Source organism: Seriola lalandi, unplaced genomic scaffold, assembly GCF_002814215.2.
Source record: "Seriola lalandi dorsalis isolate HSWRI2012SDOR001 ecotype SW California unplaced genomic scaffold, Sedor1 jcf7180002054544, whole genome shotgun sequence".
NCBI lineage: Eukaryota > Metazoa > Chordata > Actinopteri > Carangiformes > Carangidae > Seriola > Seriola lalandi.
This window is the reverse complement of record NW_019525097.1, coordinates 820,430-835,816: the sequence shown is the minus strand read 5'-3', so window position 1 is coordinate 835,816 and position 15,387 is coordinate 820,430. Positions and strand designations below refer to the sequence as shown.

Here is a 15,387-nt window from a genome sequence, read left to right as displayed (position 1 = left end):
CCACTGAAGTTCACTAAACTCACTGTTCATTAAACCAGTTTGAGACAACTTTTACTTTGTGACATGGTGCATTTTCCTGCAGGAAGTAGTCATAAGAAGATGGTAAACTGCAGCCATAAAGAGATGCACATAGTCAGAAACAATACTCAGATAAGATGTAGCATTCAAACATAGTGATTGATTGATTTCAGAAATCCAGACTCATCAGACCACGTTTTTCCAGGCTTCAACTGTCCCGTTTTGTTCTTGACTGACAGGAGTGAAACCTGACGTGGTCTTCTGTTGTTGTAGTCCATCCACCTCAAGATTGGATGTATTGTTCTGATGATTTCTCCATCTTCCCTGACTCCCAGTTTCTGTTTGCTCAACCCCTGCGCTTTTCAATTCCCTGTGATTTTCACATAAGCAAAAAAAACATGTCTTTATTTTTACAAAAACCTTTAGTTCCTAAGAATATTACATAATTTGGAGATGGACACTTTCTACCTGAATACAGAGACATGTAATGCTGCCTTGCAGTGTGTGCTCTGTGTGAAGCTGATGAATGCATCCATGCAGTTAGAGTACAAACAACATCCTCATCCGTGTGTCCATCTGCTCATGTCCCCAGGGGGGGGTGATCAGCACAGCACAGTGCTGACGAGGTCAGAGGTCACCAGGTGCATAATGGGCACATAATGAGTCTTAATGGGCCACAGGGCGGGGGTGTGTGGTTGGGGGCACATTTTACAGGATCCAGAAACTTGACACTGAATGAGAGGTGATGATTAGATTTGTCCGTCAGATGGTGAGATGGTGTCCATTATGAGCGTTTGCTGCCAAGTGCAAGTACAGACGCTGAGATCTGCTAAGTCCCATTGTACTTTGTGTGTGAAAATCAATGTAAAAGCCATCACATTCATTTTTGTAGTACCTCTATAGCATATTAGATTTATAATATTGATCCTGTAATGTATTTTAAGGAGATAATATCACTTTGTAATCAGATTTACACATTAGAATTTTAAACCCAGCCTCAGGTGGCAGTATAATAGGACAAATCCTGGGATTAGCACACTGTTTGTCATAGCACTGCTTCCCAGTGAGGCACTGGACCTGCAAGTGAATATCTCTGTAGCATAAGAAAAGGAGCTTTATTTAGTCTTTTGCCTTGCAGGGGCTCTAAATGCCACTTAACCCTTTGTTGCCTCGACACAATGAACTCAACGGTCATGCGCAGTCTCTCGCTGTTTCTCAGACTCTACATCTGCTTTCACTAAGTTTTTTCAGTGCAGAGGATTAAAGAATTGGGGTGGGGAGGGGGGTTGGTGTATGGATGCCAGGGCTCGACAGTGTGAGCGTGTCACTTGTATTTGTGAGTCTTATTGACCGCTCAAACTGCTTTACACTACAAGCCACATTCACCCATTCACAGTGCTTTTTCTATACATACAGGGCTTTTCTATCACACACTCACATAGATGATACATTGGGGGAAATTTGGGGTTCTGTGTCTTACTTAAGGACATTTATATTTGCGGACTGGAGGAGCTGGGAAAAAAACTGCCAACCCTGTGATAGGTGATTTACCTGCTCCACATCCTGAGCCACAGCTGCCCCAGGTATCAGTCATGTTTACTGGGGGACCGGTCCTGAATACCAAACAAGTGTGCATTTTCTGTTATTATTGTGGGTATAATAACAGGCTGTTGAGTTATTTTAAGACATTGGAAGAAGTAAACAGTGGCTCCAGAACTGAAATAATAGGTTCGTGCAATGGTTAAAATAGCATCTTACGAATATATGCTTAGCAGAATAGGTGGCTATCAGGAGGGCTGGGTGTCTGGGACTGGTTCTGGGTTTACATTAAAATGGAAGATAGTGTGTCCCACACATAGACTTTACTTACCCAACAGCCACTAAAGTAAATCCGGTAACCCGTTCTAGCATTTTTCCATTTTTTTATTCGTCTGAGACAACACCAACCGTAGTCAAATAACCTGTCCCATTCCTGTTCTTTCATCCACCACAGTCTGTAATTTGTGTGTAAGAAATATTTTTTCATTTCTCATGATCACATAAAAGATCTCTAGTGTAGTGTTTTGCGTCGTTGATTCATTGTAGACATTATAGCACATTGATTCGCTCAGCCCCCTTGCCCTTTCTTTCTTTCTTTCTTTCTTTCTTTCTTTCTTTCTTTCTCACTCTCTCTCTACCCAACCCAAGCCCGTTGTGACCCGCTGGGACCTGCTGGGTTGGGCCTGTTTCGGACAAGAATTTAGAAATTATGTTTTGGTTCGGCTCAGGGTCAGTCATGTTGGCCTTTTCACGGTCATTTACAATGTCCCAAATTGTGTAACTGGTTTGTTTTGGTCTTTTCCTGTTGGTAAAAGCAAGTCGTTGAAGTGTCCCGTGACTTATAGAGTTGTACTAAAAGGCTTTACATGTTATTTTTAGCCTTGTGTAGGTTGACATCTGTACTGTTTATTTAGATGGCTATCACATCTGGCTCAGCTGTCACATGGATGACAGACGGTTTATTTCCAGCATTGACCTCAGGATTAGCCAACAGCATGTCAGCCTGCCATGTCTCTACACAAAACTGTGATTAAACTGATAATATAGTTGTAAATATCTTTCCTGCATTCTCTGGAGTATTTATGGTAACTTTTGTCCATCATAAATGCCCCAGTCAGCACAGATCTCTCTGCTTCACTGCTGCAGTGAGCTATCACTGAAACAAATCTTGGGATTAGTGAGTGGGTCAAAGGATTGTTCTAACCTGGTTTTGGCACTTTGTCCATAACTGGTGCAGAAAAGACAGATGGCTGAGATTTGAGTGAAATCTGCGGATAGAGGAAAGGGTGGTGGGGGACCTTACACTCTTGTCATATTGTCATCTCACTGATCCTTTGTATCTGTAGTATAAAAGGAAAAGCCTATGATGGCATTATACTGGCAAAATCTGTGAGAGCAAATGAGATTCACGCACGGCAATGTAGAGGAGCTGCACATGGAACTCAAACAGCTGCGCACGCACCTTAATCTTTGTTCAATCAATTTCATCACACGGAATAGTTGCCAATCGTTGCCTGCAAGGAGAAAACTATACTTTGACCCTGAATGCACGTGACTGTTATTCCAGAGCACATACCTACTATTATTGATCTCCTGCTCGCTCTCATTGGCAGTAAGCTTGTGGACCCAGTCACCCTTGTATTCCTAAATATAATTGGTTGTGTAGGTCCACCAGCTTGGGCGGCTAGGTACAGCAACACCGGTAGGACAAACCACATAGGCCATTTCTGTATGAAAAGTGCCCTGAGATAACTTTTCTTGACTTGACTCATAGACTAGACCCCTAGCTCCAGTCAGCGGCTCATGCATTGTGGAAAGCAGTTGCAGTGTTTGTTGTTTTTGTTTAGTTGCGAATATTGATAAACTTAAACTATGTGAAATTTCAGCAGTGCCTCTCATAATTCAAAAGCTTCTGTTAATTTATACAATGGAAACACTGGACCATATACAGGTGTGTGTGTGTGTGTGTGTGTGTGTGTGTGTGTGTGTGTGTGTGTGTGTGTGTGTGTGTGTGTGTGTGTGTGTGTGTGTGTGTGTGTGTGTGTGAGACAGAGAGAGATAGAAGCAGTGGGCACCTATCTGCAGGTTGGAAAGAGAGCTGGTGTGTGTGAGAGTGAGCAAACAAAGAATTATGAGCTCATAGTGAAAGATTTAAGTTTCCAAGTTGGCCTCTTATGAAATCTTTCTATACTGCCTCACTACTAAGACAAAAATGCAATGTTTAAGTGTGAGAATATGCTGAACAGTAGTGGATGGAGAGTGAGCGAGCAAGATCTGACTGAGTTGAAACAAAACTTGACAAAGAACAAAATTCTCAGTCAGAGAAGACACAAAATCAGTTCACAATAAAATCCAGGACTGAAATTCAAACACTTAGCATCTACTAACACTTAGTCCTATTGCTAACTTTGCCCAGATCTCAGCCTTACCTGCACTTGATTGCACTTGCAAGTGACCAGATGTCTGTCTGTCTTTTCCACTTCAATAACATCAACCATATCCACTGTCGGAGGTGTGCAGTCCTGTTTTTCCTAGGTAGTCAGCTGGGTCGGGCCTTGCCTCTGTGCCTGGGTTCGACATGATGGAGGGATTCTACAGAGTTTTCAACGTTTGGAAACAAAAGGGAATCGATCGCTTCCTGTTTCTTTTTGAAACTAAGTGGCTTGCAGCAAAAATTAATAGGGTTACAAGGAGTTAATTAGCAGACAAACGAGTAGATTTTCTTAAAATAAAATGTCATTTAGCCATTGTGGGGCACAGTGTGACCTCAGGGTTTATTGATAAGATTGCGTCACTGGTCACAATGTTATGGATGACATACTGTAAATGCTCTGGAGTTCCTACATCTATGAGGTCACAAATGTTAACATATCAACAGTTCTGTTGCTGTTGTATTTTCCTCTTCTTTGTAATTTTTGTCACTATAATTTCTTTCTAACTCATATCAGAAAAAATGCTTTTCAGCTCTTCCCACTTTTTCCGGGTATTAAAACAACACAGATACGAAGCAGTGAGTCTGCAGACAAGGCGGTTGTTTTTCAGGAGTGAGCAGGTTAATAAGTATTCTCCAGGGCCTCCTCCCTGAGCCATGTGAAAAGCGAGGGCTTGGCATTTCTTGTTTTTGAATTGAGTCCTGAGTTCCTAAAAGTTTGCACAAAAGCCCTGTTGCCTAGCGGCGTGTTAGAGGCCTCACTGCGACAGCAGAGCCTGCTTTGTGTGTGTGGGTCTCTGACTGAGCAGGATCTTCTGGAGAATCAACTGGAATGCAGCTGGGGAGAGAACTCCCCCCTTTGGTTTAATCTTGTTCATTTTCAGCTGGCAGGAAGCAGTCATTCAAATGCTTTTTGCAAAAGCTTTTTCGTGCATTCTTTGGCATTCCACACTTTGTGTGGTCCAAGTTGAAATTTTTGGGAATGTTACTAGGAAGTTTGTCAGGCACACACCACAGGTCACTTCTGCATGTCATCTTGAAATGTGGTGTTTTGTGCAATGTTTGTGGGCTTCTTTATAGATTTTATTAAGGTAGTCGACAAGGAAATCAAAGAACACTTTTTAATTTCTCATAATTTTTTAACATTTTAGGTTCATGTGTGGTGCAGATTTTGACTGCACACATTTGGGATACTTTTCACTCCAGCATTTTTTTGACTACATATGTTAGTACTAACACAATTATATGAGGTGGAAATTGAGTTAAAAACTGTAAATGAGAAGCAAAGTGGACTTTTTTTTAAATATAAAATGATCCATCTTTTGAAAACACAAACCACAAACTCACAATTCAGTGTAAATGTGATCCAAGTATCACACAGCAGTTGTTTTGTAAAAGAACTGCTTCTAACATCATCACCATAGGAATCTATCCAGCAGTTATTGTTTTCACTAAGGCCTCATGCTGTCATCTGCAACAGTGAGGCCAAGCAGTGCCAAAAAGACCGGGAACGACACAAACAAGTTAACCTCTGTCTTGTGCATAACTGGTCAGTTGGTCGTAGTCTTTGGTGGGGATGACTGGCACACATTATCCAATAACATTTTGAATTTAACAGTACATGAAAGACCAATTTTATTTTGGATTTAATCATTGTATATAAAGTCCAATTCTCATACCTTTTACACGCAGGAAATTGACGTTTTTGTGAGTACTTTTGCAGTTTTGTTCATTTTTATTGAAATATTTGGTATTTTATAGTTCTAGTGTCTCAGTTACAATCTAGTTACGAGATCTAACAAGGTCTGTTAAACCACTGCTTTAATTATTCACGACTGACACTGAAGGAATCCAATCTTTGAGACGCTTATAGCAACTAGTTGCTCTGCAACCATGGGTACTGTTTGTTTGTTTGTTTGTTTGTTTGTTTGTTTGTTTGTTTGTTAGTTTATTAAGATTCCCATTAGCCTTTGCATTGCAGCAGCTATTCTTCCTGGTTTTATGTTAGCCAGGAATTTTGAAAGTAGCACTTTTCCTTCTTCACTGGCTCAGTTGGTCTCTGCCCACCTGCACCTGCACCCTCATTATCAGTTGTTGTATCTGTGTTGGGACGTCTCGTTTGCTCCTTCTCTCCACCAGGCTCATTTTGCGTGCACATGTTAATTTAGCAAGGGCTCCAGACTTGACTTTTCCACTGGTAGCACCAACATGAGCACATGATGTGGTCTAACCCTATCCCTAACCCACTCGCAAAACTTTCATTCAAAATAAATAGAAGAGAAAAGAAACACAAACTCTTTTTGCTTTGGTTATGCCTCTGTGAATTGATTTGGAATAATTGTTTTTTCTAGAACAGTAACAATTTAATTTTGGGTATATAATTTTTGTTCAGATAAGCAGTGCTTGTATTGCTTTACCAGAGAGTTGGTGTAAGAGGTGTGATAACTGTTCGGTTTTAAAATTGAGACTGTGTCTAGTGAAAATGATTTGGCAGGGAAACTGTACTGCACAGCTGTGTTTTATGGTTGAGTTGAGATGAAGGGCTAACATCTTGGAATTAATCCATTTCTCTTTCTGGATTTAGCCATGTATGCCTGCAGCGCTGTGAATCTGTCTTATTGATGTCATCTGTACCATGTTGTCTCATTCTCCACTGTGTTTCCAGTAATGAAAAACACAGTCATTAGAGGGACTGTCATCACAGATTAGACTCCAGGGATCAGATGGGACATGCCTCTTCCTCTGCGGGGTGGAGCTGTACAATTAGTGATGAGTTGAAAATGTTGTTTTCACTGTCTTTCACATCCTGTGTTCGTGTCAGGTTACGTGTAGACTCTGTAATGTTCCTGTGAAAATTTATTGTGATGGAGTGATGATCCCTTTTACCACTCATCCTGCTTTTTATAGTGTTATTTTGTAAGATCTACCACTCCTTTCTAGACAAATGGTGTGTGTACCACAAAGGTTTTAGGGTTTTTCTTTTGGTAATTCAGATTATTAACAATGTCACTGTGATTTGGAATGAGGTTTTTGCTGCTGTGGATGTTCGAGGTGGAATTGATTTTTAGCAATTTTATATATTTTTGGGAAGTTTCATCTTTATTCAGTTCTATCTATTAAAATCTGTAAATAAACTAGTTACTAAAGTGGCGGGTAGATTTAGTGGGGTAAAAAGTACAGTTATTCCCCCTGAATTGCTGCGACGTATAAGGTAGCCCAAATTGGAAATACTTGGATGGGTTGCGATAGTCTGATCCAAATTGGTGAAATACCTGCATGAAGAGGCCAGTGCGTGTTGCACACTTAACTTAGATGCAACAGTCTCAGAGAAACTTCATCTCTGCATCACCCCTTTTACCTATTAAAAGCCTAGATGTTTTTCACATTTATACAGCAACTTGTGCCCAGGGTCATTTTCTGAAGGTTACAGATAATGTCAGCAGTCATTGACAGTACATTGAGGCAAACTGGTAGATAACAGGAAGTCTATGGGAGATTCATGAAATGCTTAACTAGGCAGGAATGCGTTCCACTGAGCTTGTAGAGACGGAGTTGTTGCATGACAGCTGGATGTCTGTCAGTTGACGGATTTAATGATGATGAGAAATAAGATGAGACACTTGAGGTGCGGCAGCCTCCTTCCTTTTAGTCACTGTCTTCCCTGTGGTTACACCAAAACCACAGAAGTGTGTCTGCGCTGTTTACAGTAGTTAGCACTGTGTTCTTGTGATTTTTTTTATTTTTATGGCTCACTGTGTGAAAGGCTTGCTTTGCTGTACAGCAGGCACTCTGTGACCAAATTTGACCCCTCTTTTTGGCTCTCATTGCAGATTATTTCTGTCCAGCTCACATGATCCCATGAGGATTGTATGGGTTTAGCAACCTGGACAGTGGTGATGGCAATCCACTCTACCCATTCCCTTGTTTTCCTGTTTGCCAGCTTACTATGAGTGGAGCACATGCTGGCTTGTTTTCACAGCATGTGTTTCCTGTTCTCTTCCCTGCAGCTGAGAGGATGAAGGGGATGAATCCTGGGAGTTTGTGGAGTTTGTAGCAACAGAAGAATCAGCAGCACTGGCGGCCTATCCAGCTCCTGTTTGACACCTCTGTCTGAAAGGAAGCTTACCATGAGTTAGAGGGCATCGGAGACCGTCGCCACAGCTGCCTTCCCCACCATCTGCAGCACTGTGTCTGGAGACAGCAGCATCACTCGCCCTGCTTCATGAGCCAGCAGGATGCGGCTGAGGTCCTCGCACTCTCCGAGCGCCTCCTCGTAGCTTCACACAAGGGCCAAGCCGACAATGTGGTCCAGCTTATCAACAAGGGTGCAAAAGTAGCAGTCACCAAGGTGAGTGTGTGGACCTGAATGTGCTGATGAATACTGTTGTGTTTTGTGTGTTATTTACCTTTTGAAGAGTTGGTCTGTCTATCTAACACTTTGGCCTTGAACAACTTACAATTATCTTGACAACTACTGACCATGAACTTTGATAAGGATATTCATGCTCCTCAGAGGATTTCTGATAATGTGGGCGACCCTGGAATTTTCCCCTATTACTGCAGTCAGTCAATTTGGTGATTGACAAGGTATCCAAAAAAAAAAAAATTTGTATTCAACAGATGGACCCGTTCTTGATGAAGCTGAAGTGTTTGAGTTGGTTCCAACAACTCTGGTGTGTTTGCTTCTTTGGTGCAGTCAATGAAAATCTGGCGCAGGGAAAATAACTGGACTGAGACTGCTTTAAAAGGTGGCTCTCAGCCCGCATACAGTCCAACTCTTGTGCATTTTGTTCGTGGTGTGAAAGCAAAACAGATTTTAACAGAAACTCAGAAAGCTCAACTATCATTAAATCCACCTGCTGCTCATTGTGAACTAATAGGGATGCGTTCTGATTCGTCAAAAAGTGACAGATATCCTATACTTTAAGATGGACTAAAACAGATTTGTCCTATTTCATTTTTTTTTTTTTTTTTAGCAGTTTCTCATTACACCCCCTATAGTACTGATCCCTACAGTTCAGTTCTATATGCAATTAACTGACATCTGTTGACAGTATTGTTGACTTGTTGATCGTGTCACAGTGAATTCATTTACAGAAGCAACTGGTTTGCTCAATTTGACTCACTGGCTTTATCTTCCTTGTTGGTGGCCTGTATTATAGTGTCTTGGTTTAAGGTGTCACTTTACTTCCATTGTGGAGTTGTGTGACTCATGGTCTAGTCTAGTGAAAATTGCAGGGACTGCAGGGACAGCTCTTTCGTTTTCTGGGTTTTGGTTGGCTGAGTCATCAGTCAGACCTTCCTTTCACTGCAGGGTCACTACTGTCTTCTAGAGGTAACATTGTTTATTTAAAGAGCGCAGCAGCACATTTATTAACTTCAGCAGACTTGTAAGGAGGTGGTTGGGAGGATGGCGGGTATAAAAAGCACGTGACTGACACACTGTAGTCGAGTGTTGGCATCCTCAGTCCTGTCTGTGGTTAGGGTTAGGCAACAAAAAAGGTTGAGTAATGTTGTAGTGACTATGAGCGGATATTTTATTGCAAGATTGTTTATTTTAGTGGGAAACACCTGAGAATATTTTACTGACGTGCTCAGTATCAACATAATTGCTACTAACCAAATATGTTTAAGAGCTCATGTTTATTTGCTCTCTCTCTGGCCACGCTCCTGTTCACACATGTTTGGCCAATCACAACCATTTGTTGAAAAGATGTGTTTGCTGTACTGCCAACTTGGGATTTGGTAAAAGGTTAATTTACCAACTGGCTCTGCTCTGCGCTGTGTCACATGCTTCGTTGCTCTGATTGGTTGTAGGTCTATCCAGTTGCGTCCAGAGGCATTCTGCTCTGTGACCATTAATAACACCCCTTGGAAAGTGAGGCTCCAGACCCATTTGAAAATGCAAATTGGTCTGATGATGATATCAGATCGACCACAGTGTAGTGTTTTTTTTTTCTTCTTTACTTTCCCCCCTCTGGCTCATCTGCATCTCTTAAATGAGTTAGAAACAAAACAGAGCGTGAAAAGTGTTAGAAGCACTGGAGCTGCTGAACCTTGACTGTGCATGACTGTGTCGCCTGTGATATCAGTGAGGAGATAATACCTTCTTTTCTAGATGTTTCTGTTGGATTTGCTCGGATTAGCAGGCTTTCCTTTGCGAACATCTTATGGGTCGGATATCAGTTTGAAGTTTTTGATACTAGCACCAATCTGATACCTAATTACTAAAGTACTAAAGTTTTTAATTCTTTTATAATTTCCTTCCTTACTTCCTTCATCACGGCACAGAGTTTGCTCAGTTTCCATTTTAGGCAGTTTTTATCCCCTTTCCCTGGTAACACTGAAACATGAGCAAATATCTAAAAACCCTCCATGCTTACCACCTCCTTAATGTCAGAATTTGGAAGCCTGGATTTACAATCAGATTACCATACTTCAGATCCTTGTACTGTACAGTGAGTTAATTTTCTCTTCCTAGATATTAAAATACAAAGGTTTCACCAGCTGAGAGTGAATGAAACTCAAATTTAGCTGACTGTGAATTGACCCAGCACACTATCTCCACACTGAGTAACCCCCACCAGAAGTGGCCAGTGTATTGTATGCACCCAGATGTTTAACAGTATCACAGCTGAACTGCTGTGTGGCCAGATGGATCACACTGACACAGCTTTCAGTCTAAGAGCCACACACACACACACACACACACACACACACGGTGACACTCAGACACGCAGTCAGGCAACACAGCCCCCTGAGGCTGTGCTTTATTCTTTCATCCCAGCTCTCGCATTTCCTGTAAACACAGCAGAGTTCAAAGGTCGTTCACAAAGACATGATGTAATCCTCCCTTGTGCCAGTTAGTGCTAATGCTCAACTACAAAAATGGCCTTGATCTTAGATGAGGTTCAGTGAGAACAGGCAGAGTACCTCATCAGTGCTGGGTAACAAACCTCAACACGCAAAGCAAAGTTCTTGTATAGCTGCTTCTTGTTTTGACTTTAAACCTCAGCTTATTATGTTGAAAGAAAAGAAGAAATTAGTTGTTTTTGTTTAGTAGCAGTAGCAGTTTGACACAGAAATCTACTAGCTGTTTCCAGAGCTTTTAACTGCATTTTATGGGGTTCATCAACTATGGAATTTAAGTCACGTGATAACAGGTGGTCAGATGCTAATACCCGTCTCTAACCCCTTCGTTACTGTTGGCACACCTGTTAAGCAGTCCATTGTGACATAGCATATATTGTAAACAATTTACAACAACTTTTTTACCAGTGTAAAAAAGAGTAAACCTCCTGTGTTATGTGGTTACATGAGAGTTGGGTTAGAGTGAGTATATGTTATGTGTGATGGTACTTTAGTTGTGTGTCTTGTTTCAGGTGTTTTGGGGGATTCTTGTAGCGTCCTAGCAACCTATGTAGTATAATGTTACTACCAGACTAAAGTCCACAGCATCTCTGTCATAGATGGTTTACAGTTACAGTTTTATCAGACCTGTGACCTCACATTGTTTTCATGGCTCTGTGTTGGGCAGCTTGAGACTAATGTACCTGTAGTGATGTGAACAGCCTGTATCTGTGTCTCCATAATGGAGAAACTTAAGCTATCCATGTACAGTGTAGATCAAAGCTTGTAGATCTCCACACAGTTTACCTTTTACAGTCTGCAGTATGATCCTAATGACGAGACACAGGAATTTCTTCTCTGAGCGGCCGTCATAAATCTGCTTCTCCAGACACAGTAACAACAGGTTTTTCTTTTTGAGCTTCATGTTTCCTGGAATAACAACAAGTTTAACTTTGTCTTGATTAAACTGAAATAATTAGTTTATTGATATACTCTATATCAGATGCCTGAAATAAAAGAGAACTTATGTAAAGCCAGTGCTGAGTACTATTCACGTGTGACTGCTTTATCATCCTGCATGTTTTTGCATTTTCTGTTCTGGCACTGCAAACCAATTTTCCATGGGAACACGAACACATGGCATCATATTGTAACAGCTATAACAATATGACATGTGCTACTGCTCGCTCTCATGATTGTGTTCCAACTAGCTGTATTTGGGTGTTTTGGCAAGGCGCCATTATGAAAAGCTTAATCTGGGATAAAGGAGGTAGAGTTTCATATGAAACATTCCTCCGCTCAGGAAAAGGAATGTAGGGATAATATGATGAATGGGACTGAGAAAGAAAAACATAAATCAGATGAAAAGAAAAGAAGGCAAAAGGATTAAGTACGGCGTTAGATGAGGTTAGTAATGAATATGGGAGGAAAAAGAGAGTGATGGTTTAGCTTCCAGCTCCTGATCAACTCCGGGTTTACAATCTGGAGAGTTCATAGGTCGACTGTTTCAGCCGCTCAGTGAGAGAAACAGCTTGATTTTCATTTGAGTTTTTATTTGTAACTAGAAAAAACAAATGAAACAATGTGAACAATTCAGAAGAACATCTCAACAGTTACATACATTAGGTTTGTAGCTTCATTCTCAACCTTGGAAATGGTAGTTTGACACACACAAAAAAAAAAAATCTGAACTCAAAGTCCATTTACTAGCTTTTCTGGTGCTTTCAAACACATCTCATGTTCTTCCTTCAAGCTAGTTAGTTAGGGGATCTTAATACTTTTTATCAAACCTGCATGCACGCTGTTTCTAACACATAAATTTGATAATGTTCCCTTTAATTTATGTTAAGAAAACACACAGGTGTTTTCACTCTGGGGTCATGACACTACATGTACCAGTGAGAATGAGGAAGCTGTGAGTTGTCCCACCTTAACAAATGCAACACAAACTATCACGAGAATGAGGCAAAGTCTGTACACACCCACACACACAGTCTGTACACACCCACACAGATTATAGAAGAGGATTAATCAGGAAAACTCCTCTATAGGCCTTTAAAGAATTGTGAATTGTGTTTTGACTGGGACATTTTATAGTTGGAAAATTAAACTGTAGTCAACACACTATGGAATGGAAACTCTGTTTACATGGCTTCAAACATGTCTTATTGAAAAGCAATTTTTTTCTAGCATCCAGGCTTCCAGAAATGACAGGCCTCACAGTTTGTATGTAAAATGTAGGTAACCAGCAGTTGGAGCATGTCAATGCTTGGATAGACATGAAACTCTCTTATTTGGATCATCACTGCAAAATATAAACATCTGAAAACATCTGGTTCTTTCATAAAAAGACAAAGGTGCAACCCTGTGGAGATAAGACCAGGAGAAGAGCAGTCATCTATGAGAAACATCTGGTTTTAAAGTTCTTTTACATGCACTACTTTCTACTAAAGGTAGAAATTAAAGATTATTTTTAGTGGATCAGTTTATGTCAGTAATCTTTCAGATTTGGTGTTTTCTTCTCAGTTGCAGAGTTTGACTGACAGGATATTATTATAAGAAATCTTTCAAACTGTATATTTTCACTTTTATAGGGATGAAATCCTCCCCTTTTGCAAGGAGAGGTTCCCGTTAAACAATCTTTGAACATATGCTTTATATGTTCAGAATTTACTTTTGGGTAATTTACACAACACAAACCAACAGAGCATTAGGACGTGAACTCAACATACCGACTGCCACTGAAAAACCAAACCCTCAGAGTCACAAACAGACCTTCAGTCAGTCCGGAGACAACAGAGCTGCTAGCTTGAGACCTGCTGTTTACCTGAGCTTGGTCAGTGGCTTCCCTCCAAGCCTGGCCCAGTGTAACCCAACCCCAGGAACCACATGAATGCAGAGCAGAGCCGAGACGCTCCCAAATAAAAGCACAAACCTTCAAACGCTGAGATAATACCTGGCATGTAATGCGGTTTGTGCTGTTGTGTGGGAAACACACTTGATCTGTCATTAAACTGTATTTACTCAGTATAATTACAGATTAAAAGAGATTGTCTAGATCTTATGTTTGAAGTTTGAGTGTATGGCTACATCCTGCTCTGTCATTCATTCATTCATTCAACCTTTATTTAAACTCGGAAATACATTGAGATGGATGTTTGATGTAATGCTCAAAATTTCAGGATGTGTTTGAGGGGCTGAAAGAAAGTTTCCTGCTGTTGATGTCCCATATATCATGGAAACATAGAGAGCATTCAAACTGCTGCGTTTTCCATTATCACAGTGTCAGTTACAAAAATAGCATGCAAATAGTTTTTTGTTTTATTTTTGTTTTACTTGTTTGTGGGAAATTTTTTTAACTATCTTTTTAGCCCTTGAACAGATCTTAAACAGCAGTGGCTGTAAACCAGCAACCAAATCACATCACCCCATGTGCAACATCAATTCATTATATAACAGTTTACGACATCACATAGAGGGGTAGAAGATTAGAAACATATAGTGAGAAATACATATACCCTTAAATGTTTCACATTGACTGAGTAAATTAATATAAAACGAATGCTTCAGGAGCATCAACTGCAACATACATGTTATTAAGGCTGCAAAAAGCTAACGTCACTTTAACAGCAACATGTTGTTCTTTATCTAGTTACTCCGAATAATCCATAGACTGTGCTGTAGGAAATACATCTAGCTTTTAAAAAAAAAAAAAAAAAAAATTTAAATCCTGTTAGTACCACCAATGAAATTCAATTTATTTACACTGTATTTGGATGGAAGCAGAGATCTTTGACGTGGGCAAATAAAACTAAACAAAGCTGTCTGCATGGCTAGACACGACCGGAGGCAAGTACAAAATATTAGTTTTTGTAATTTGGGTGAACAGATCCTTTAAACCTCCCCAAAGTTAAGTAACCTTTTTGCCTCAGTGCCCACCCACAGATGCTTATAGTGGCAGGATGCAGGGTTTATCCTCTACCCGGCTAACATGAACAGCTGTGCACTGATTGTGCACTGTTCTCTTAAACCATGGATTAAGGATCTGTTTGTTTTCTGTCGACTCATTACTGAGATGTATTGTACTCTTGTCTTCCGTCATGCCACCAGCTATCACCACGGTTACTTACACTGCAGCAATATCTGACTCACTGCACTGTGACTTGGTGTGTGGTAAAGCTGTGGTGGCGTCTTTTAATCAGCTTTGTGTGCTTACATTGCGTGCACTGCTGTGTGTTGTTTGGTGGGTTGAGTTGTTTGTGTGTTTTGTGTCCACAGTATGGCAGGAGCCCGCTTCACTTGGCCGCCTATAAAGGCCACATTGAGGTTGTGCGCATCCTGCTCAAAGCTGGCTGCGACCTGGACATCCAAGACGACGTGAGTAGACTCATCTGCGTCGGCCGTGTTTACAGCTCTCATCCACCTCCGACTTGCACTGCGGTCCTGATTGATGGTCACCAGCAGCTGCTTCTCTTTTTGCTTTCAGCTCTATTAAATTGGAATAATTTTTTTTTTTTTTTTTTAATACTTTAATTTCTTTATTTTAACAC

The 15,387-nt window shown here is 40.7% G+C and overlaps 1 protein-coding gene across 2 annotated transcripts in view; it reads left to right on the top strand.

Moving 5' to 3' along the window:
• The window catches only part of ankrd6b (ankyrin repeat domain 6b), a 32,694-nt gene that overhangs the window by 1,738 nt on the left and 15,569 nt on the right, over positions 1-15,387 (top strand). For both annotated transcript variants that reach the window (XM_023415204.2, XM_023415203.2), the window contains exons 2-3: positions 7,996-8,336; positions 15,116-15,214. In XM_023415204.2, the coding sequence (XP_023270972.1) occupies positions 8,211-8,336; positions 15,116-15,214 (225 nt within the window). In that variant the 5' untranslated portion in view covers positions 7,996-8,210. The remainder of the gene's footprint in view (positions 1-7,995; positions 8,337-15,115; positions 15,215-15,387) is intronic.